Source organism: Engraulis encrasicolus, chromosome 7 (genome assembly GCF_034702125.1).
Source record: "Engraulis encrasicolus isolate BLACKSEA-1 chromosome 7, IST_EnEncr_1.0, whole genome shotgun sequence".
In the NCBI taxonomy this organism is placed as follows: domain Eukaryota; kingdom Metazoa; phylum Chordata; class Actinopteri; order Clupeiformes; family Engraulidae; genus Engraulis; species Engraulis encrasicolus.
Genome location: NC_085863.1, coordinates 28,250,356 through 28,274,472, shown reverse-complemented (window position 1 = coordinate 28,274,472; position 24,117 = coordinate 28,250,356). Strand labels below are relative to the sequence as shown.

The 24,117-nt window shown below is 39.5% G+C and overlaps 1 protein-coding gene across 1 annotated transcript; it reads left to right on the top strand.

Moving 5' to 3' along the window:
* Positions 1-632: 632 nt before the first annotated feature.
* On the top strand, positions 633-23,919 carry rnf14 (ring finger protein 14). Its single transcript, XM_063203194.1, has 8 exons — positions 633-953; positions 1,636-1,790; positions 1,893-2,023; positions 9,550-10,098; positions 21,339-21,567; positions 22,040-22,212; positions 22,369-22,499; positions 23,356-23,919. The coding sequence occupies exons 2-8, from the start codon at positions 1,640-1,642 to the stop codon at positions 23,420-23,422; spliced, it is 1,431 nt and encodes a 476-aa protein (XP_063059264.1). The 5' UTR covers positions 633-953; positions 1,636-1,639; the 3' UTR covers positions 23,423-23,919.
* Positions 23,920-24,117: the final 198 nt, after the last annotated feature.

Genomic DNA, 24,117 nt, shown 5'->3' with positions numbered 1-24,117 from the left:
CGGTTCCAGGGATAGAGGGGTGCCCAGGACTGGGTCCACAATACATTACAGGCATTGATTGACGGCGGGCAAGCCATTTCAGAAGACATTGTCCCGGGCCAGGACAAAGCTGTCAGCAGCCCTTCCTGGAAATGAGGGCTTACTACACCTGGCAAGGATAAAGAATATAATGATTAGCAGTCCCCCAATAATGGAACCATTTTTGAGAGAATGCTGATTTACACCAGTGGTGGGGAACCTCGTTCTCAAGGGCTGTTTTTATCCAGCCCTCAATATAATTGTAATGTTATGCATCATCACATGAAATATTACATATTTTGTAAAGGAATCTTAGAAATTACAGTACATTTGCAATACAATTAAGTTATATTTCAGGGGACATAGAGGAGGTGGGGTTTGTTTTAAAGATGGCTGCCTTCAATAAAGGCCTAAAGTGCAGGGGCAAATTCTGGTATGTGTTCATAGTACAGCCCTTGGAGGACTGTTATGGCCCTTGGAGGAATTTTAAGTGGCCCCTCAATGACCCCACCCCTGATTTACACTATTCTATTGAGTATGATCAGGGTAAGGGTGCCATGGCCAATTCAAGTTCTAGAACTATGGCCTTTGTACTTGCTCTCGAGGCCTCTTGTTTTCATATTGGTGCATCTCAGTACAATGATCCAACAAGATTTGGGCATTGAATGTATCCATATGTGTATAATGTGGTGCTACTGTTAAAAAAAGCACAGGTAAAGCAAAGCACAGGTTTTCTAAAAAGGGCTGTGGGCAAAGTCTGTTGACATACAGTATAACACCGGTAGATGGCAATGTTATGGTGGAAGCCTCAGTCATCACCATAGAAAGAATGATAGAACTAGAAGACCGACCGGCTTGATGGGCATGAGTAAACAGCTGCGCTCCTTGTGCAGCAGCCACGGCGCGGCTACACTCTTATGACAGCTGAAAGAAGGGTAATCAAACATTTATTACACGTTCATGTTAAGGAATAAGAGGTGTCGTAATACATGCCCTCAAAGGACGGTATAGTGACCTAGTTCTGTGTATTCAGGCGAGCGTCTGGACGAGGGTCTCTTGGTTGGTAGCTTACTTTGGACTGGGTTGGGCCCACCTTGTGCTAAGTTGGGGTAGTTGGCTATTAAAATAAGTTGCTTTATACTGTGCTGTGCATTTTCAAAGACATATTGTTGCAAGTGGCAAGATACATGTGCAACGTGTTTTCTCTAATATATTTAGACATAGATATCATGAACGATAAAGGTGACATAACACCATCGTATCTTTCCCAAACTAGCATACTGTAATTATCTTCACAGCAGCTTCTCAGTAGGCTATCCTGTATTAAAATAATTTGAGCGACTATTACATTACAATAGATCGTTTAGTTATAGTTGAAAACAACATTTAATAATGTATGGGTTTGTTTATAGTTTGCTGCCTGGATCATTAGCCCGATGTACTTTGACATTTTCGAAATGTGTCTTCGTCCGTCATTGATGACGTCAGAAATTGGAATCATAAACAAGAAATCTGTATGAAGTAGGCTACTGCACGTGCACTGTAATAACATACCAGTTGTGATTTTTGTTGAATTACCGTATTTAATCCTAATTCTTCCTCCGTGTTGACTCATAGTTAAATGGCGGATGCACAGGAAGAGAGGGAAAATGAAATGCTTGCTTTAGCAAGTATTTACGACGAAGACGTCTTCCGCCAAGCCGATTCTGGTGACAGGGGCGAGGTACACTTGTGTCTGGATCTTCCTCCCAACTTCAAGTTGGTTTTTCAAGGTAATGTAAAGCATATTCTCTCATACTTCAAATACATGGTCATGAACACCTTATCTGAAGTGTTGTCTGTGTCCAGCGTTAAAATCCCCATGCATTTCACAGGGGTGGAACAGACAGAGCATGATGTTTCTTTTCTACCTCCACTTAAACTGGAGTTTGCGCTACCTGAAGATTACCCCTCATCTTCTCCTCCCATCTTCACTCTAAAGTCCAAGTGGCTCACACGGATTCAGGTGGTTATTATTATTATTTTAAGTTGCCATTTTGATTTAGCATCACTGTACTTTACTTTCTAACCAATTATCTACAGTTAAGGTGTTGTGTTTTTGTGTTACAATGTTATAAATTAATGTAATGTAACGTAATGTAATACTCTGGTAGTACTGTAGCCTACTGTGCTTTTTATTCTATCTTCAGGAATGTTCTTTCTGCAGACAAGATGTTGTCAGAGAACTTGCTTAACCTGCAATTCAATCTCTCTCTCTCTCTCTCTCTCTCTCTCTCTCTCTCTCTCTCTCTCTCTCTCTCTCTCTCTCTCTCTCTCTCTCTCTTTTTCTTCTTCTTCTTCTGAGCTAGTCTGGTCCTAAATTCATTCATTCATAGTCGTCGTTGAGATTGCGTTTCCTGGTTAGTAAAATATGATGTGGAAGTGTAGGCAACCAGAACAAACTGGCCGGAGTGGCCACCCATTCAATAACACTGCCCTGCTGAGTCCTTTGTTTTGCTCTTACAGTGATAGGCTACACCTCCAAAAGGCATTGCCAGTCTGGCAGCAGCTACAAAGCAGTGAAACTCAAGTCCCACTCCGCTAGATACACACTCATGATCATGTCTGTTTACCGGTACATTTGTGTTTTGTTTAGAATTACGACATGTTGCTCTGCTGCTGGCCGCAAGCAACATCTCTGCGAGTTTGATATTTCTGTGGCCTTGTTCAGGTACACTCTCCAGCATTATAATCCTTGCAATGGATGAAACTCATTCAGATTATTACCAGAGTTTGGGGGGGGAATGCCGAAATTAAAAACCAAAGGCAGTACAGAAAAGACGATTCACTCACGTCATAAGAGAGTACCCAAGTAAAAAAAAAGTGTACTTAATATATACTTAATAAGTACGTTTTATTGTATTTAAAGTGTACTTCAAAAGTGTGTATTTAAAGAATGTTATTTTGGGACAACTTATAGTATACTTAAATGTACTTGAAATATAATTAAGTAGAGCTTAAACACATTTTAAGTTGACTTTTTTGTACTAAAATTAAACTTTGTATAAGTGTACTTAATATACTAAAAATATATTTAACTTTAAGTACATTATAAGTATACTAACCAAGTCACTTTAAAATGTGTTTAATGTTTACTTTAGCATGCGGATAAGTGCATTTTAAGTACATTAGAAATCTATTTTAACGTCATGAGAAAGTACTTTATAGTATACTGCAGAAGTACATACTTAAGTTGTGTTATTTTGGGACAACTTATAGTATACTTAAATACACTTGAAATATAATTAAGTAGAGCTTAATCACATTTCAAGTTGACTTTTTTGTACTAAAATCAAACTTTGTACAAGTGTACTTAGTATACTAAAAACATACTTAATTTTAAGTACATTATAAGTATACTAACCAAATCACTTTAAAATGTGTTTAATGTGGATAAGTGTAGCATGTGGATAAGTGCATTTTAAGTACATTAGAAATCTATTTTAACGTCATGAGAAAGTACTTTATAGTATACTGCAGAAGTACATACTTAAGTTGTGTTATTTTGGGACAACTTATAGTATACTTAAATACACTTGAAATATAATTAAGTAGAGCTTAATCACATTTTAAGTTGACTTTTTTTGTACTAAAATCAAACTTTGTACAAGTGTACTTAATATACTAAAAATATATTTAACTTTAAGTACATTATAAGTATACTAACCAAGTCACTTTAAAATGTGTTTAATGTGAACTTTAGCATGCGGATAAGCACATTTTAAGTACATTAGAAATCTATTTCAATGTCATGAGAAAGTACTTTATAGTATACTGCAGAAGTACATACTTAAGTTGTGTTATTTTGGGACAACTTATAGTATACTTAAATACACTTGAAATATAATTAAGTAGAGCTTAATCACATTTTAAGTTGACTTTTTTGTACTAAAATCAAACTTTGTACAAGTGTACTTAATATACTAAAAACATACTTACTTTAAGTACATTTCAAATATATTCACAAAAATCGCTTTAAGTACATTTTAAGTGTATTGACTCTAAATGTATTTTAAGTATACTACAAGTAGATTTTACTTTAAGCACATTTCAAATATATTTATTTTAAATACACTTTAAATATATTTCAAAAGTATATGAAAAAAACATTAATGTAATCACCAGTTACTCATTTCCATTGTACATTGTCTTGTTCACAACCATCAGCCATTCACATGAACCTTCCTTTCACCTTCACTTCAGACAACAACCACTGCCTCAACCAGGATTCGAACCCACAATTCACTGAATCACAGACCTGCACTCTAACCACTAGACCACAACTACCTGTTCTTTGACAGGCACAATTACGTTCTTGAAGTAATAGTCTTGAGTAGTACACTTTAAGTATACTTTTATATACTTAATTATAATACTTAGAAATCATTGGTGGTGGTATGCTTTTATCGAATTAAAGACACTTATACATGTTTAATTTGTGCACCAAAAAGTACACTTAAAGTGCACTTAATACACCAATAACACAACTTAAGTACAGACTTCAGTATTGTGCTTAAAAGTTTAATAGGTAAGGCCTTACATGCCTTTTTAAGATCTGTTTGTGCTCTTCAATATGGTGTTTTTACCATGAAAATACATTAACAAAATGGAAGGTGGAAGGTTATTTAATGTTACAAAGCATAATGAATAAATAAGCCTAGGTTAAAATACACTAAAATGATGGTTTAAAAAAGTACCCAGGTGAAAAAAGTGTACTTAATATACTTAATAAGTATGTATTTTTGTATTTAAAATATACTTCAAAAGTGTGTATTTAAAGAATGTTATTTTGGGACAACTTATAGTATACTTAAATACACTTGAAATATAATTAAGTAGAGCTTTAACACATTTTAAGTTGACTTTTTGGTACTAAAAATCAAACTTTGTACAAGTGTACTTAATATACTAAAATCATACTTAACTTTAAGTACGTTTCAAATATTCTTTCTAATACCAAACTTTAGCACATTACTTTTAAAATACAAATACACTTAAAATACACTTAAAATATACTACACTAACAGTATGTTTTCAAATACAACACTTAAGCACATTACTTTAAAAAATACAAATACACTTAAAATACACTTGAAGTGGTTCAAGACAACAAGAAAAATAACATAAAATCTTTATAAGTGAGTACATTTCATTAAAGACAATTCGCCTTTGGCTAAGCCCCGCCCTCTTTAGTTACAGTTGCTAGGTCGGACAGATAAACTTTCAATGCTGAGATATCAACGTGATTTATGCAGTGACTGCAAATCGCAGCAGTTATTCACTCATAATAAATAAAAAACGCATTCATAGTATTGTGAATATAAGTATTTATTTTCTGAACGGTCATGCGATGCATCACAGCTGTTATGGGCTCTTCTATGGGTATCGATAGGCATTGTAACCAGCACCATGGTAAGCTGAGCTCGCATATCTTTTGAGCCCTGACTCAAACTTGCTAGACGAAAACGAAATCACACAACTTAATGGCTGTAGTCATCTTCAAAGCTACCACAGCAATGTGTAAAATTAACGTTTGGCGTTTATATCTTCAGTAGCTTAACAAAGTCACGTCCATCAGCTGCTAGTCAAAACTCCTGCCGTGACCGATAGTTAACTTTGCTAGCGGTGTTTCTTCATTAATTAGGTCAGAAATCCAAAATCCTACTCTGAAACAGGTTCGTGGTGTGCTTACAACCTTACTGAAAAGGGACATGAATGAGATGGTGTCATGATCGGAGCACACAAAGTATGTTTTTGATCCGTGTGCTTTCTAGTCGAGTGCGAGGCTGCCGAGACCCTTCAAGGCAGACTATCCAGCTGCTAGTAATATTAGTCCGGTTTTAGGGAAAGAGGAAAGTGATTACCACCTGTTACATCGCGGGGAAACTTGCACATTTGTCACAAATACCCCAGGCACAATTTCCAATCATATTTTAATAATAATACGACCGTATCTCGCGAACTACTTGAAAACATGCGATTTCAGCATTGAGTTCAATGGAGCGCTGTCAAAACTGTCCGAGGTTTGTCCGAGGTCGTCCTTTTGCTGCGCTGTGATTGGTCAAAAAGCACTTTAGGGCGGGCCTTAGCCAAAGGTGAATTAATATTAGTGTCAAAAAGGCAATATAGTAAGTATGCAAAAAAATATGCATATTTGTAAAGGTCGTAAAATAAAGTTTAGGTATATATAACTGATAATGTATATTTTCTAACACTATGTTTGAGTACATTTTTTAAGAACAAAGTTTAATACATTAAACTAGCAGTACATTTTCTAATACCATACATTACTATAATGGTGTACTGTGTATGATTTTTTGTAGTTTATTTCCAAAATTCATGCTGGAAAAAGGGGAGTCATTCATCATCATCATAAATTGAGGTTCTTGTCCATGTTCCAGATATAGACAATTTTTGCTAGGAAAATGACTGTACTTTGGCCAGTAATTAGTTTATTTATTTTGTAAATATAGTTACAATACATTTAAATACACAACACTAATAGTGTATTTTCTAAAAAACAATCTTTAGCACATTACTTTAAAAATACAAATGTACTTAAAATACATTTAAATACAATACACTAATAGTGTATTTTATAACACTACACTTTAACACATTACTTTTAAAATATAAATGTACTTAAAATAGACTTAAAATAGAATATACTAATAGTATATTTAACAATACCACACTTAAGCACATTACTTTAAAAATACAAATGTATTTACAATACATTTAAATACAATACACTAATAGTGTATTTTTTAATAAAACACTTTAGCACATTACTTTTAAAATACAAATGTACTTAAAATAGACTTTAAATAGAATATACTAATAGTATATTTAACAATACCACACTTTAGCACATTACTTTAAAAATACAAATGTATTTACAATACATTTAAATACAATACACTAATAGTGTATTTTATAATACTACACTTTAACACATTACTTTTAAAATACAAATGTACTTAAAATAGACTTAAAATTGAATATACTAAAAGTATATTTAACAGTACCACACTTAAGCACATTACTTTAAAAATACAAATGTACTTACAATACATTTAAATACAATACACTAATAGTGTATTTTATAATACTACATTTAAGTACATAACTTTTAAAATACAAAGATACTTAAAATACACTTAAAATATAATACACTAATAGTATACTTTATAATGCTACACTTTAGCACATTACTTTTAAAATACAAATGTACTTGAAATACATTTAAATAGAATATACTAATAGTATATTTAACAATACCACACTTTAGCACATTACTTTAAAAATACAAATGTATTTACAATACATTTAAATACAATACACTAATAGTGTATTTTATAATACTACACGTTAACACATTACTTTTAAAATACAAATGTACTTTAAATAGACTTAAAATTGAATATACTACTAGTATAATTAACAATACTACACTTAAGCCCATTACTTTTGAAATACAAATGTACTTAAAATATATTTAAATACAATACAATAATAGTGTATTTCATAACACTACACTTAAGTACATGACTTTTAAAATACAATTGTACTAACAATACATTTAAATACAATACACTAATAGTGTATTTTATAATACTACACTTAAGTACATAACTTTTAAAATACAAAGATACTTAAAATACACTTAAAATATAATACACTAACAGTATACTGTATAATGCTACACTTTAGCACATTACTTTTAAAATACAAATGTACTTAAATTAGACTTAAAATACAATATACTAATAGTATATTTGACAATACTACACTTTAGCACATTACTTTTAAAATACAAATGTACTTACAATACATTTAAATACAATACATTAATAGTGTACTTTATAATACTACGCTTAAGTACATAACTTTTAAAATGCAAAGATACTTAAAATACACTTAAAGTATAATACACTAATAGTATACTTTATAATGCTACACTTTAGCACATTACTTTTAAAATACAAATATACTTGAAATACATTTAAAGTACAATACACTAATAGTATATTTGACAATACTACACTTAGCACATTACTTTTAAAATACAAATATACTTAAAATACATTTAAAGTACAATACACTAACAGTATATTTTATAAAACTATATTTAAGTACATAACTTTAATAATAGAAATTATTTTAAAATATATTTAAAATACACTTAACTATAAGTATATTTTTAAATACCATACTTAAGTACTGTACTTGATAAGTAGAGTGTACTTAAAATATACTTTCAGAAAATTAAATATATTTAAAGTACACTTAAGTACACATTTTTTTGACCTGGGTAGTACGGCATGGCCGCAAGCGCAGACACTTTCTTCTTCTGCTGTCAGTACTGCGCCATGGTAAAGTGCAATGCCACTGCTGCCAGGGCTGGAGTGTGGAATAGGTCATAGGACACTGTGGGTTTTTGACCGCTGCCATTAATTATCCCCTGCAATTAATGCTGACTGACATCTGAAGTTAATTTGGCCACAAACTGAACATCAACCAATCGGACATCGTCTTTCGGCCAGGGCCAGAACACCGACCCACAATGCAATATAAATTGCGGACATCTGGAGTGATTTCCGGAGTCACGTTTTTATCCATCATGGCATTGTGGGGTTTGTCTCCATTAATGTCAGACAGGCACTCTTGATCTGGTGAGTTTACTGCAGATTCTTTATTACTGCTCCAGAGATGGGAACAGGGAACGTCTTAGCGAGAGACACCATTCTCGCTGATGTCTCTAGGTCGGAGGCCCACTAGCCTGTGGTATCGTTGGGTATTTTATAGGTATTGGCCCACCCAGGCCAGATGCTTTACACATGCTAATTAGCTTGGCCCCACCTCAGCTGACAGACTCTCACACTCAACACAGATTACAATGCTTACACACTGGAACGATATATACATATAGTCACAGACATATACATCTATATTCCTGCATATACATGTACATCTAATAATCTGCATAAGAATCATATAAGAATAAAATTCTTACGACAGCATCGCACCCACTGCCCTGACCTCAGGCTTCACCCCCGCACTACTCCATGGCCAATGCATTTTCCAGCCTGTAATCGTTCTTCTCCTATCAACTTTCTTTGTTAAAAAAAAACCTGCCACAGTTTTGCTCCAGCCAATTCAATGAACCGAGTGATCCTAATTACTACTGTAAAAAATCTAAGCAGGACTACTACTGTGTTAGTCCAGTTTTTCCATGTCTGATTAAGACACGTGTTGCCCTCATACTCAAAAGAATACCTTTCCTGAACATGATAAAAGAGAAGATTTGGAGGGCTGCGGTACTAGTCTTCAAGTGTAGGCTGAAGGGGCTTTTAGTAACAGAAAAAAGAATCCAAGGCTCTCTTCAAAAAAGCTTTAATATAATGACAAAATCATATATGATTAGTTACATAAAAGCATACCATTCCTGTTCAATGTTTATTATTCCCCCCTATGTCTCTGCATGTTTAGCTGTCGGCTCTCTGCAAGCGATTGGACGAGCTGTGGGAGGAGAACGAGGGCTGCGTGGTGCTCTTCACATGGATCCAGTTCCTCAAGGAGGAGACTCTGGACTTCCTGGAGATCCAGTCTCCTCTCCTGGTGGGCACACATAGCAGCAACAAGACCCAGCATGACCTCGCCAAGACCACCACCACTACCTCCACCGCCGCCACCACCTCCCAGGAAGGTGTCACAGCACCTGGGGAAGCCTCCTCCGCAGCGCCCCACCTGGTGGATCCCCGGGCCGTGCTGGACCTGGACCATAAGCACGATCTGGCCGCGCAGCTGCTGGACTTCAACGAGGAGCAGTGGCTGAAGGTCTTCAATGGCAAGATGTTGAACTGTGGCATCTGCTTCACGGAGAAGCTGGGCGGCGACTGCCTGTACTTCAAGATCTGCAACCACGTCTACTGCAACGAGTGCATGGCCGAGTACTTCACCATTCAGATCCGAGACGGGAACGTACAGTGCCTTTCCTGCCCCGAGCCCAAATGCACCTCGGTTGCCACACCAGAACAGGTACGGTAACAGTATATGCATCCATTTTATTTTCACCTTTGTGATAACCGGTAACAAGCCTAAGTGGCACATTTATCAGTACGTTTAAAATCCCTTCAATGCAGAACCTCTATTATAAGCTTGCCACAAAAATGGTGATGAACAACTCTTTATCAATCTGTTCATTAAGACTTTCGGTAATGTCATAGCAATGTTGTTATGATGTAGTCGCTTGTTAGCGGAATGTTATTATTGTTGTGGCAGCGTTTTTTCAGCAAGCAGTCAAAAAAACAGCAAATCGAGTAGGCAAACCCATCGACACTAAGTCACTACAGACAAAATGTATTAGGAAATTCCAGTTTGCACTCTTGTTCTTTCTGAAGAATGGATTCCTGTGTCACTTACTTGTGTCACTTGCTTTTGGGAAGTTGTGAGTTTTGGTTCCGGAGCTGAAGGGTTTCCAACTATAGCAACTATTGGGCTCCTGTGGTGTGTGTTTGTGAATGACGTGAGACGAGTGGGGTCTTTGTTTACAAATGTGATTACATAGCTATAAATGCTGCACATGTTAGGTAGGATGAAATGTGTGGTTTCGGGGTGGTCATGATCCATTAATGTCAGTGACATTTTAGTACCGGTTGTTTAATAGCACATGACGGGTAAGTGCAACCACAGCTAATGCCACTATTGTATGTGTTTTATTTTTTTAGTGAGTTTCCAAGAAAATTGTATATTCATTCCAGTACATTCATTTCCGATGACTAATTAATTTATGGGCATTGGCTGTGCTTGTACAATCTGATGTCTGAGTAAAAAAAAAAAAAAAAAACTGCCATTGACCCTAATATATCCTGACAAGAGCTTTTGTAGGTTCATTAGCTTTTGTGTCCTCTAACTCATTCTGTTAAGAGAAGGGTGAAATACAGAAGTTAAGTGGATAGACAGGAAATCTAGAGAATGGCCATGAGGGCTCCAGGGGTCACTGCCTGTCCAGTGTGGAAAGTTGAACTCTGCCCCCTAGCTTACGGAGGCAGCAAGGCTTGCATCAAAAACGCCAAGTCATCTTAGCCAATGTACATAGCACAATCAGTGGTGCTTGTTTTATTCAGACATTTACATTTGAACTAAATGGACTTTGAACAGGTAGTTTTCCACCGTGGCTCTGTAATGACTCATCACGTCCACACGGCTACTTACTTTCCCCTCTCCACAGTGCGTGAGCATGGAAGCAACAAGAGTAAACGAGGAATAGCCCTTCTGATTGGATGACACGGCCTGAGTCATGTCTCAGCTGTTTCCTCCACGAACACACCGTGTAATTTCTTTATGAAAAAACACGGCCATGGCATTAGAATCTGACACCGTCCGCACTAATAATTTAGTTTTATCTGCATGCCGATTGGATTTCGTTTCATTTCGAGGTGTAATTTGTAAAATATTTGGATAATAAAGTATTGATCTCTCCCGCAAATTCACCAGTTAAATTGTCAATGCCCTAAAAAATGTTGGCGCAAATTTCATTACGTAGCTTAGTGGTATTCACGCTTGCATCCCAATGAGAAGACATGAGTCACGCAGGTTCGAATCCACAAGGTTTCTGTGCCACAATTATAAGACATACATGTGGAAAAATCTGTCAGAAACAGATATATTATTTTGTGTATTACCAACACAAACGTGCAGTCAAGGGAAATGTGTTGCACTGTAGGACACAAAACATGATTTCATGTTTTCTTGTCAACATGCTGCGCAGTGGATTCGAACCCGCGTGGCTCACGTCTTTGACAGGAAAGTGAAAGTACCATTAGGCTACGAAATGGAATTCTCGCTGAATTTTTTCGGGGATTTGACTCTTAAACTGTTGAATGTGCGGGAGTAACTAATACTTTCTAATCCAAATATTTCACAAATTACACCTCAAAATTAAACGAAATTCAATCGGTATGCAGCTAAAACTATATTATTAGTGTGGGAGACATTCCAAGGACATGACAATTTTTTTTCACGAACATATGACATGACGTGAATTTGTGTTCTGAACACTCTCACAGCTGTATCATGACTTTGTGTTCATGTCGATTGATTTTTCCCTGCTTTTGCACCACGGGATTAAGAGATATTGACACGTTTGTGGTCAAATATGTACCACAAGTTTAGCTAAGTTAATGGGTGGAGTCACACTCTGAGGTGGACTAGCGCTCTGTGTGTTACTTGGGGTGGCTGAGGTGATGTCTGGACTCAATGGATCTACTCCAGCTGTACTTCAACTTCACTGTCGAGATACGGATAGGAGGCGCCTCACTTTTAAAGTCCCCACTACTTCAAAGTGTGCAGTACTCCAAGCAGTAGTTACTTTGTGTGCTAACGTTCGAGATACAGTTAGCAACTTTTTTAGTATTTACTCTGCGCTAGGGATGCAAATTATCGAATAATTAATGAATCGTTAGTTGATAGTCTTATTGATCAACTTACGATTAATTGATAAGCAGCGTTTTTCCCCCTGAAATCTCAAAGTTTCTTAAAAAAAACCTACTAAATCTAAACATTTTAATTGAAAATTCAGATAAAATTCCACATTTTAATGAATTCTATTTCTATTATTTAATCCAAAGGTGATTAAAATATTCCCACTATTCACACCCCTCTTCACACGCACTCTTCACATGCCCATTTCACCTGGGTCTCTTGTCAGTTGAATTGTCAAGTCAAGTCAAGTCAAGTCAAGTTTTTATTGTCAATTTCTTTACATGCACTGGTCATACAAAGAATTTGAAATTGCGTTTCTTGCTCTCCCATGCAGACATAGACTAATCTAGGTAAGGACATAGACAGTATAGACATAGACAGTACTCATACATGGACATAAGACAGTATGGACATAGACATTGCTCATACAGACATTTAAAGTGCAAGACTGGACAACAGAAGACTTGTAGAGAACATACATTAAGAGGAGGGTCATTCCACGCCAAATCAACAAGTGCCCGCGCACTTAGGTCTCAAAAAATTCTGAAAATATTACCAAGTGTACCCATGGTACTTAAGAGAAACACTGTAAATTGATTTGAATGTAAGATGTATACTCTCCGTGTTACAGCCAATTTTACTGGGGGAGGGGGGTGCCCATTTTGTTCACACTCTTTTTTTTGTCAAAGTTCACAAGCCCCTAGCTCAATAACTAAACCATGTAGGAAGCTCAAATTTGGCATGCTGGTACATAGATAGGAATAGTTTGTTGCTAAACTGTCAGTTTTGGTCTGTATGATCCTGCATCGTCATAGCATTCCCTCAAAGACGATACAAATTGTACTGGAGTTTTTGGCTGTGCTCTGTTTAGGCCTTCAGAAGACATATTTGTGCCCAACATAGCCTCATGATTTTTTCCCCTTGTAGATACAAGTAGAAACATTCCCATAAAAATCTATAAATAGAAAGGAAACCCCATCAGCGTTTGACCAGAAGACCTCACAAGTCTGACAAATCATTTTGGGTGTCATTTTCAGAGCACCAGAACACCTTGTGGGATTGTCCACAGATTTTTATTTTATTTTTTTCTTCATTCTCCATGAAGTCTTCTTTTTAAAAATGCCAATGAGACTTGTCTTATGTTATGTTTTCATTTTTAATTTCCACCCTGAACATGGGCAAAATGCAAAAAGAGAGCAACATGATTTCTATAACATTTAATGTAAAGACTAAATAATCAAATGCAAATTTTGCCCAGACATGATCACCCAAGAGTCCCTGTGCAGGGGTGCAGGTATCCCTTTCAATTTCAATGATTTCAGGAGCGTTCAATGTGGGAGCAGGTTCGCACACCAAAAGAGACAGTAGGTCAGGCACAAAGAGTCATGTTGTTACTTTTTTTGACCAGCAGATGGCAGCGGAAGAAACGCATAGAAAACATATTGCTCTCAATGTGCATGGTGCCCATGTTCAGGTTGGAAATTAAAAAAGAAAGCATCACATAAGACAAGTCTCATTGGCATTTTTAAAAAGAAGAATTCATGGAGAATGAAGAAAAAAATAAAATAAAAATCTGTGGACAATCCCACAAGGGGTTCTGGAGCTCTGAAAATGACACCCAAAACGATTTGTCAGACTTGTGAGGTCTTCTTTTCAAACACTGATGGGGTTTACTTTCTATTTATAGCTTTTCATGAGAGTGTTCCTACTTGTCTCTACAAGGGGAAAAAATCAAGAGGCCATGTTGGGCACAAATATGTCTTCTGAAGGCCTAAACAGAGCACAGCCAAAAACTCCAGTACAATTTGTATCATCTTTGAGGGAATGCTATGACAATGCAGGATCATACAGACCAAAACTGACAGTTTAGCAACAAACTATTCCTATATATGTACCAGCATGCCAAATTTGAGCTTCCTACATGGTTTAGTTATTGAGCTAGGGGCTTGTGAACTTTGACAAAAAAAAGAGTGTGAACAAAATGGGCACCCCCCTCCCCCAGTAAAATTGGCTGTAACACGGAGAGTATACATCTTGCATTCAAATAAATTTACAGTGTTTCTCTTAAGTACCATGGGTACACTTGGTAATATTTTCAGAATTTTTTGAGACCTAAGTGCGCGGGCACTTGTTGATTTGGCGTGGAATGACCCAGGAGGTATTTTGTTGTGCTTTTTCTAAAAGTCATTCGTTCTGACATAGTAATAGTAGCATTTGAAGAAAATAAATAATTAAAATAGGTTTATTAAATGCACCAGCAGCAGTATGTGTGTGTGTGTGTGTTTGTATGTGTTTTGTGTGCGTGTGTGTGTGTGTGTGTGTGTGTGTGTGTGTGTGTGTGTGTGTGTGTGTGTGTGTGTGTGTGTGTGTGTGTGTGTGTGTGTGTGTGTGTGTGTGTGTGTGTGTGCAACATGATCTCCAAAAATTCTGTGCTACTGGACACGGATGTTAAGGACACAAAATCAGTGTTCAGGAGCACGGATTTTGCCAAAATTCCGTGCTTCTGGACACGGAATTGTTTTCCGTGCTCCTGGACACGGAATTGTTTGAAGTGCTTTCTATAGGCTATTTCCACAGTCTTGTGTTTTCACAGGATTTTTCTAATTTCAAATATTTTGTCTAAAAAACCCCCATTTCTGACAGGTTATGGTTAGGCATTGTTTTGGTCTGGGCACAGCTAGTTTTCTTTCATTCATTATATGAGTTTGATAGCCTAGCAACCAACTGGAAAAGATATTTCTCAAAAATATGTCTTTAATGACAGGTTAAGGTTAGGGAATGTTTTGGTCAGGGCACAACTTAAATTTCTATAGCATTATTTTGTTTAGGATTAGCATTTGGTATGTATTTTCTAACGATAGAGTTAACACAGTGCTGTGGTAATAGCCTATAGAAAGCACTTCCGTGTGCCCATCACGGAAAACAATTCCGTGTCCAGGAGCACGGAAAACAATTCCGTGTCCAGGAGCACGGAATTTTGGCAAAATCCGTGGTCCTGGACACGGATTTCGTGTCCTTAACATCCGTGTCCAGGAGCACAGAATTTTTGGAGATCAGGCTGGTGTGTGTGTGTGTGTGTGTGTGTGTGTGTGTGTGTGTGTGTGTGTGTGTTTAGTGCAGGTAGAAAGTGCGGTGTGCGTCTGTGTGTGTGTCTGTGTATCTGTGTATGTGTGTGTGTGTGTGTGTGTGTGTGAGTATGAGTTGTGTGTCAGTGTGTGTATGTTTGGGTTTAGTGCAGAAAGTGCGGTGTGTGTGTGTGTGTGTGTGTGTGTGTGTGTGTGTGTGTGTGTGTGTGTGTGTGTGTGTGTGTGTGTGTGTGTGTGCATGTGTATGTTTTGAGTTAGTGCAGGTTGAAAGTTCAGTCACACAGTGTTAATTTTGTCATCCATTTTTTTATTTAGTCTTAGTCTTAGTCTTGTGTCAAAGTCCATTCTTAGTCTTAGTCGCTTTTAGTCTTTCAAAAATCATTTTTGTTTAGTTATTATTTAGTCGACTAAAATTCCTCAACATTTTTGTCTAGTTTTAGTCTTTCACAAATAATTTTTGTTTAGTCATTATTTAGTCGACTAAAAGTCCTCAACATTTTTGTCTAGTTTTAGTCTAAACATTTTAGTCTTTAGTTTAAGTCACAATACAATAAAACACAAGGCCTTTAGTAATGTACTGAGACTTGGTTATTGCCATTCTGGTAAAGCAGTCAATAGTGCATACAAATGGGAATATGTCGCTGGTGCTACGTATTCGTAAAGGGATTTTTGTTTTGTTAGAGAAGCTTCTCCCCCAATATTCGTTAGGGTCAGTCTGCTAAAAGTAAAATCGGTGGATGGATTCCGCTGTAATTAATCATTTTTTAAATCCCATAGTGTCCCTTTAAAGGTTAATTACCAATTAACAATTAATTTATAGGTTTTAGTTGTGGTTGTACCAATTTATGTCTGAGCCTCTCCAAAAAGTCTACGTCTTGGTCGTTTTTAGTCTTTCACAAATCATTTTTGTCAGAATTTAGTCGACTAAAAGTTAGTTCTTAGTCTTAGTCACTTTTAGTCTTTCACAAATCATTTTTGTTTAGTCATTATTTAGTCGACTTAAAGTCCTCAACATTTTAGTCTCGTTTTAGTCTTTCACAGATCATTTTTGTTAGTCAGAATTTAGTCAATTAAACTCTCAAAAGGTTAGTCGACTAATATATTTAGTCTTAGTCTAGTCGACAAAATTAACACTGCAGTCACAGATGTAGTAGTGCAGGTGGAATGTTCAGTCGCAGATATGGTGGTGGGGATGAGGGGGGGAGGGTTGTCAGTGGCCTGGCTGGCTAGAGGCTGACAGTGGAGGGAGAGTGGGTTGAGTGTTCAGTATCTTGATTGCTTGATGCATCGTGCTGCTTGCAAGCCTGGTGGTACGGGAATGGAGGCGCCTGTACCTCTTTCCAGAGGGCAGGAGGCTGAACAGTTTGTGTGCAGGGTGGCTTGTGTCTTTGATGATCATCAGTGCTTTCCGGGTGAGGCGTGCGGTGTAAATGTCCTGCAGGGAGGGGAGTGGTACTCCAATGATCTTCTTCGCTGTGTGTGGAGTGTCTGGAGTGTCTTCCTGTTTTTCTCCGTGTTGCTTCCTCCCCACACTGTGATGCAGCTGGACACTACGCTCTCTATGGATCCTCTGTAGAATGTTGTCATGATGGAGGGTGTAGCACTTGCCTTCTTTAGTTTGCGCAAGAAGTAGAGATGCTGATGGGCCTTCTTCGCCAGTGATGTAGTGTTGGTGGTCCAAGAGAGGTCGTCGCTGGTGTGCACTCCAAGGAACTTGGTGCTGCTCACTCTCTCCACAGCATCACCGTCGATGGTCAGTGGTGGCAGTTGTTTTTGGACCCTCTGAAAGTTGACAACAATCTCCTTGGTCTTGTTGACATTCAGCAGGAGGTTGTTGTCTTTGCACCATCTGGCCAGCAGGTCTACTTCTTCTCTGTAGTGGGTCTCATCGCCCTTAGTGATGAGGTCCACCAGTGTTGTATCATCCGCAAACTTCACTAGATGGTTAGTGCTGTGGGTCGTTGTGCAGTCATGTGTCAGCAGCGTGAACAGCAGGGGGCTGAGAACACAACCTTGCGGAGCCCCCGTGCTCAGGGTCAGGGTGCTTGAGGTGTTGTTCCCTACCCGTACTGCTTGTGATCTCTGCATCAGGAAGTCCAGCAGCCAGTTGCAGAGGGAGGTGCTGAAACCTAGTTTGTCCAGTTTTCTGATGAGTTGTTGTGGTATTATGATATTGAATGCTGAACTGAAGTCAATGAACAGCATTCTCACATATGAGTCTTTATTGTCCAAGTGGGTGAGGGCTGGATGGAGGGCAGAGCAGATTGCATCCTCCGTGGATCGCTTGGCTTGGTATGCGAACTGGTAGGGGTCCAGGGTGGGGGGTAGGGTGGCTTTGATGTGTGACAGGACTAGCCGTTCGAAGCACTTCATGATTATGGGCGTCAGTGCTACAGGACGGTAGTCATTGAAGCATGATGGTGATGATTTCTTCGGCACGGGTATGATGGTAGCAGCTTTGAAAAGTGATGGGATGACTGCTTGCTCCAGAGAGATGTTTAAGATGTCTGTGAAGACATCCTTCAGCTCTTCTGCACAATCCTTCAACACTCGGCCAGGTATGTTGTCTGGGCCAGCTGCTTTGCGTGGGTTGATGGTAGGGTTGTGCCGATAGACGATATCATCGTCCATCGCCGATGGACAGCTGGCATCACGATGGACGCCAACATCGTGATGCCAAGGAATCCTCTACCTTTGTATTTTTGAAGCCGCTGCTATTGTCATCATTACGGTGCTTGGCATTGAAATAAACTGAAACATTACCGTAAAATCCTTAGTAGCAGCGGACTGCGCAGGTAGCAGAACTGAACTGACCGAGGTTGTCAACACAAGCCTCAAGCAGAGTGAAATGGAATAAAAAAAACTTGTGAACTAAGCCCAACTATTGTTTGCTGCATATGAGTTCAAGTAAGTGTCTGATTGCCTACATTTATTTATGTGACCCAAGTTTCTACAACGGAGAGTCATGAGGCATTGGTTCTCCCTCCGGAGTAGCCTAAAGTGAAAGCAACAAATCGTTCAGCAATTGCGACAGTTTACCATTTCATGTTTAACGGAAATTCGACTCAAAATGTTTAATCTCTCCGCGATGGAGATGTCTTGTGAAGTAGCCACACAAGATTGTAAGCTACACTTCTGATTAGCCCACTGTCAAGAGGGAGCGCAAGTGATTCCATGTCTGCCCACGTCTTCGTGGCTTCACCGCAATTGTTTCCATTGATGAATTAAAAAGTCTCGCTATGTGCTAAAGAAACATTCGCGTCGGGTAATTTGCTAACTCAAGCTAAAATCCATTGCAAAACCTCGAGAGGACACGCGTGGGTTCTCATCTCTTCCATTTGACAAACGTTCTGGGCTTCCCTGCACTGTATGGCTAAAGTTATGTAGGCCTATGCAAAAACGCCGTGACACAGCTCGTCTTGAAATAGAACTACACCGATAAATAACACACTCTAGTAGGCCTAGCAGCCTGCAGTAGGCTGCATTAGTAGGCTGCATCGTGAAATTTATTGAAAATAAGTTTCCACGCAGTGGAGTTTGGAAGAGTAGTGGCCTTGAAGCAGCGACACGACATCGACACGAAAGACAAGAAGGGCGATGGGGAGGGGTCGGGGGGGAGAGTCGCTCTCACAGACAGCAGAGCGACCATCTCTGTTGCAGACAGAGTAGCGCAGCTGGAGGAGGTTTAAACATTTTTTGTAAGAATTTAAAAACTGTTAATATATTTGAGTTAGGCCTACTCTTAAAGCAAATATATTAAAATAATAGCTTAGCGAAAGCCAAAAAAACGAAACATATAATAATAATAATAATAATAAAATGTAATAAGAAATGATACTAAATAACCCCCCCCCCCAACAACGACGACGATGTCATCTTCCATCGCATCGTCTCACTGTAAACATCGTCAGCTGACAATTAGGGGGACATCGCCCAAGCCTAGTTGATGGTGGCCAGTGTCCTCTTCACACTGGCAGAGGACAGGTACAGGGGTTGATCATGGGGGGGAGGGGGAGTTTTCTGTGGATGAGTGTCATTTTGTGCTTCAAAACGGGCAAAGAAACTGTTCAGGTCGTTTAGCAGAGAGGTGTTGTTGTCACAGCTTCGTGGTGCAGGCTTATAGTCCGTGAATTGTCGATTAATTGCGATTAATGTTTTTTTAATGTTCGATTAATCGATTAATCATTTGCATCCCTACTCTGCACAGTTGCTAGGAAATTAGCTACTTCCCTGTTGAGGGATGCACCCCTGGTTCGGGATAAGTTAAGGTTAAGTTAAGAGGTAAATCATCTAATAGAAGAGCTTTTCTTAAGAAAATGAGGACTCCAGTCTCTTCTATTAGATGATTTACCTCTTAACTTAACCTTAACTTATCCTGAATCAGCTTTGTAGTATAGGCCCCCTTTGTGGGAAGTGGTAATGAGAATGCTTTCCAGCTGCCGTAGTTGCCACTTACCCACTGTGCCAGAACAACGCACAATACAGATGACTCATCGTCAACATACAATTGACCCAATGACATCACAAGGCCAAGGGGTCAGCTGCAAGCCTCCGGTCCCTAACGGCTGTGATACATGCAAGTGAATTCCACCCGCTTTCAACCTGCTCGCTCGCCTCGCATGGTGACGTAGCATCGTTTCCCGGTTAAATTAGCTTAGCTTAGCAAATGCTGTGGTCAAAAAACTGTCTCACTTCAATCTCAAACACTGTATGTACAAATAAAAATGATGAAACAGGAGCGAATACATTGGTCACCTTAACCCAAGTGTCATTTATTTTAAAACCATCTGTGAAAAACGATCGGCAGATTTGACACTACCGAAATCAAAACAGCCTCCATCCCAGTAGTGCTGGTGACGCACGTGACGTCATGGCGTTGAAAGCTCTCCCATTGGTTAACGCTTCGCGGTGCCGCTACATTTTTCAGCCAAGCTCAACTTTCTCGCCTCGCTCGCCCACCGCCCGCCACCCTCGCTTCCCTACGTCACCACCTCTCGCCTCGCTGCCGCGTCCCAACGGAAAATAATGGAACGCCACGCTTGTACCGCGTTGGAAGCGCCCATGTAAATCAGGCGTACGAACCTGATCAGCACTGTCCCAATCTGACACTTTATTCAAAACGCCTTGTTGTGCCTATTCAAAACACCTTGTTGTGCCTATTCAAAATCATCAGTCTTGTTTTAGTGATCAGTAGACTTATTTAGTCAAATAGTTCACTCTTGTTCTTGCCCTAATGTAAACATCTCATCTTATTCCTTATCCAGTCATCATCATTGTGCTGTCTTACCGTCTTTTGTCTGTAATGTTGCGTGGCCTTGCCTCATCTCTCATTTGATGTATTAGTGTTTCAGCTAATGCAGCATTAGCACTTTAGTTAGTGCAGTTAGTATTGACCTACTGTATGCTGATATGGAGTTTGGAGTTGTGGAGTTTATGCTGTATTCTACGACTGACTGCTGCTGCACTGACCTACTGTATTTATAAACCCAAATCTCTGGTCCAATCAGGTGAAGAAACTGGTTGCTACTATTACAAACAGTTGTTATAATCCCTTATCTCCTGAGTTATAACCCCCACAGCTCTCCGATGTCCAATCAGGTGAAGAAGCTGTTTGGGGAGGTAGAGTTTTCCCGCTACTGTTACAAACAGTAGTTATAATCCCTCATCTCCTGAGTTATAACCCCACATCTGTCTCCGATGTCCTCTCAGGTGAAGAAGCTGGTCGGGGAGGCGGAGTTTGCGCGGTACGACCGGCTGCTGCTTCAGTCGAGTCTGGACGGGATGCCGGACGTGGTGTACTGCCCGCGCTCCGTCTGCCGCGCCGCTGTCATGCTGGAGCCCGAGACCAAGCTGGCCATCTGCCCCGCCTGCCAGTTCGCCTTCTGCCACCTCTGCAACAGGGGCTACCACGGCGTCTCGGCCTGCAAAGCCAAGTTTGGTGAGGCTTGCGTGTGTGTGTGTGCGTGTGTGTGTGTGCGTGTGTGTGTGATGCCCAGATGAGTGTTTGGCAATGCGTGAATGCATATGGCATCAGTGGTTCCCAAACTTTTTTTCCTTGCGCACCCCCTTGTATATTTAAATGTTTGCGCACCCCCTAAGCGAATGTTTTGGCGTGCAGATGACCACTCAAGTAGCCTATGGCTTCACTTCACAAATCATCGCACATAATGCTGTATAAGAACACGCATATCCACCATTGCTTATTCAATTCACGCACCCGTTTGTGGCAGGCCACGCACCCCAGTTTGGGAAACCCTTGCATATGTGAATGCGAGCCCATACTGTCAAAATTGGATGAGGCACAGGAATAGGTTGTGTGTGTGTGTGTGTGTGTGTGTGTGTGTGTGTGTGTGTGTGTGTGTGTGTGTGTGTGTGTGTGTGTGTGTGTGTGTGTGTGTGTGTCTCTTCAGAGGAGCTGCTGGCGATGCGTGAAGAGTATATAAATGCAAGCCCTGCTGAGAAGGCCTTCATGGAGCAACGTTATGGCAAGCACGTCCTGCAGAGGGTGGTAGAGGAGTCCTACAGCAGCCAGTGGCTCAAGGAGAACTGCAAAAACTGCCCCCTGTGCGGCACCAATATACAGGTACATCACCATCTCATAGTTACATTTACATAAGGTAATATCATATAGGGTATTAAGAGGACACCTGGAGAACTGCAAAAACTGGCCCCTCTGTGGCACCAATATACAGGTAGCGGTCAAGTAAGACATGTCTTCTGTGTTTTTTTCTTGTTGCAGAAGATCGATGGCTGCAACAAGATGACGTGCAGTAGCTGTAAGCAGTACTTCTGCTGGTTGTGCCTGGGCTCCCTCTCCAAAGCAGACCCCTACAGTCACTTCAACAACCAGGCCTCCCCCTGCTTCAATCAGTGAGTAGCGCGCCGCGCCGCGCCGCACCGCACCGCACAGCCAACCATACCTGCACTTCACATGGTTCAGGAGATTAACCCTTTCATGAATAGGGCTTTCAGGCCGCGAAGAACAGAGTCGGTGCCGGTGCCCGCACCAGTTACGTTTGGCACTTTAGTGCTTATCTGTGAACTGCCCGTGTTCATACCGGGCTCTGAACTATTCCTGCAAGTGACTGTGTTACCCGGATGAACCTGCTGACAGCCACACTGTCGTCACGGTTCATAGAGAAAAACCTAGTATGTTGCGGTTCGCATTGCGAACCAACTTTCCGGTTTGCGAATGCTAAAATCTGTGGCGTAAACATGACGGCCGGTTCGTGATTAGGTACGGAAACGGGCACCGGCACGGTTCTCAGTCAGTCTGAATATGCTATAAGGGCCACTGTCAGACAGTGCACATCGACAATGAGTACACCCCTTTTGAAAAGATACTGCAACAGCAAAACTCTACGAACCAAACTGTGGTAAGTTTAGAGCTGTCAAAGGGCTGTCTCAACACATGCCTTTGTATGCTACTGGTCTTGTTCTGTAGAGTCTTTGGGCAGGACCCAGGCTAATGATTGTCACCTCAATGGCAGACATTAAGGAGCAAAAAGGCAGAGAATGTGTGCACACATCAGAACAAGTCCAAACAGACGAAAACCGAAAGGAAATAATAAAGGCCCATAACACGGATCTATTCTCCCATTTATTTTCTGACATTAAGGAGCAACCAGAGAGGGAGTTTATCTGAAAATGATGATTATGAATGAATCTTACATGTTCGTGTTCTAATCACATTACAATGTTATGATTTCTCCACCTCTTCTTGCAGGCTGTTCCAAGGAGTAGATGTGGAAGATGACTTTTGGGATGATGAAGATGACCCGATGTTTATCTAGCGGGTTGTTCAACTGTTGTAGAGGACGTACAGCACAGGATGCCTTTCTCCCTCACTGTTGATGGACACACTAACTGCACTTTACTTGGAGAGCGTGCCAGAGTTGGGGATTTGCCGAGCAAGCCAAGTGAATTGCGCTCAACAAAATGCGACTGCGAGCTACCAGACACAAGAGACAAATGTTTGGAGTGGAGTGTTCTTCAAAGTTTGTGCTACAGATCTAGAGTTGGCTGTTCAAAGATAGCTTTTTGACATCATGAGTTCAAAGCGGTATCTGATGAGATTCAACATATCCATATTTTTTTATGAATTCTACCTTTTAAAAGATGCTGCAACGAAAAGCAAATGCGAAAATGCAATTTGGTTTTTTTTTTCATGCGTAACTACTCTATGGATTCTCATTTAAGTGATTATGTTTGATATACAAATGCGTGTCCCTGTATCATCAGGGATACTTCCACTTTCTGTCATAAAGTAAATCCAAATAATGTATTGTAATATGAGTTGTCTCAGTTGCATTTTTTAAGTGTTGTTATTCATCATGAAATTCAAATACATCCCAAGTTGCAACAGGGTTAGCACAATTGCTACTGCATTTTTTTTTTTTTTGCAATAGTAGTTATTTTTATAAATGATTGTAGATGGTGCTGTTCGACAAAGTGTGAGTAATTCAAATATGTACGTAGTGTTTGTTGA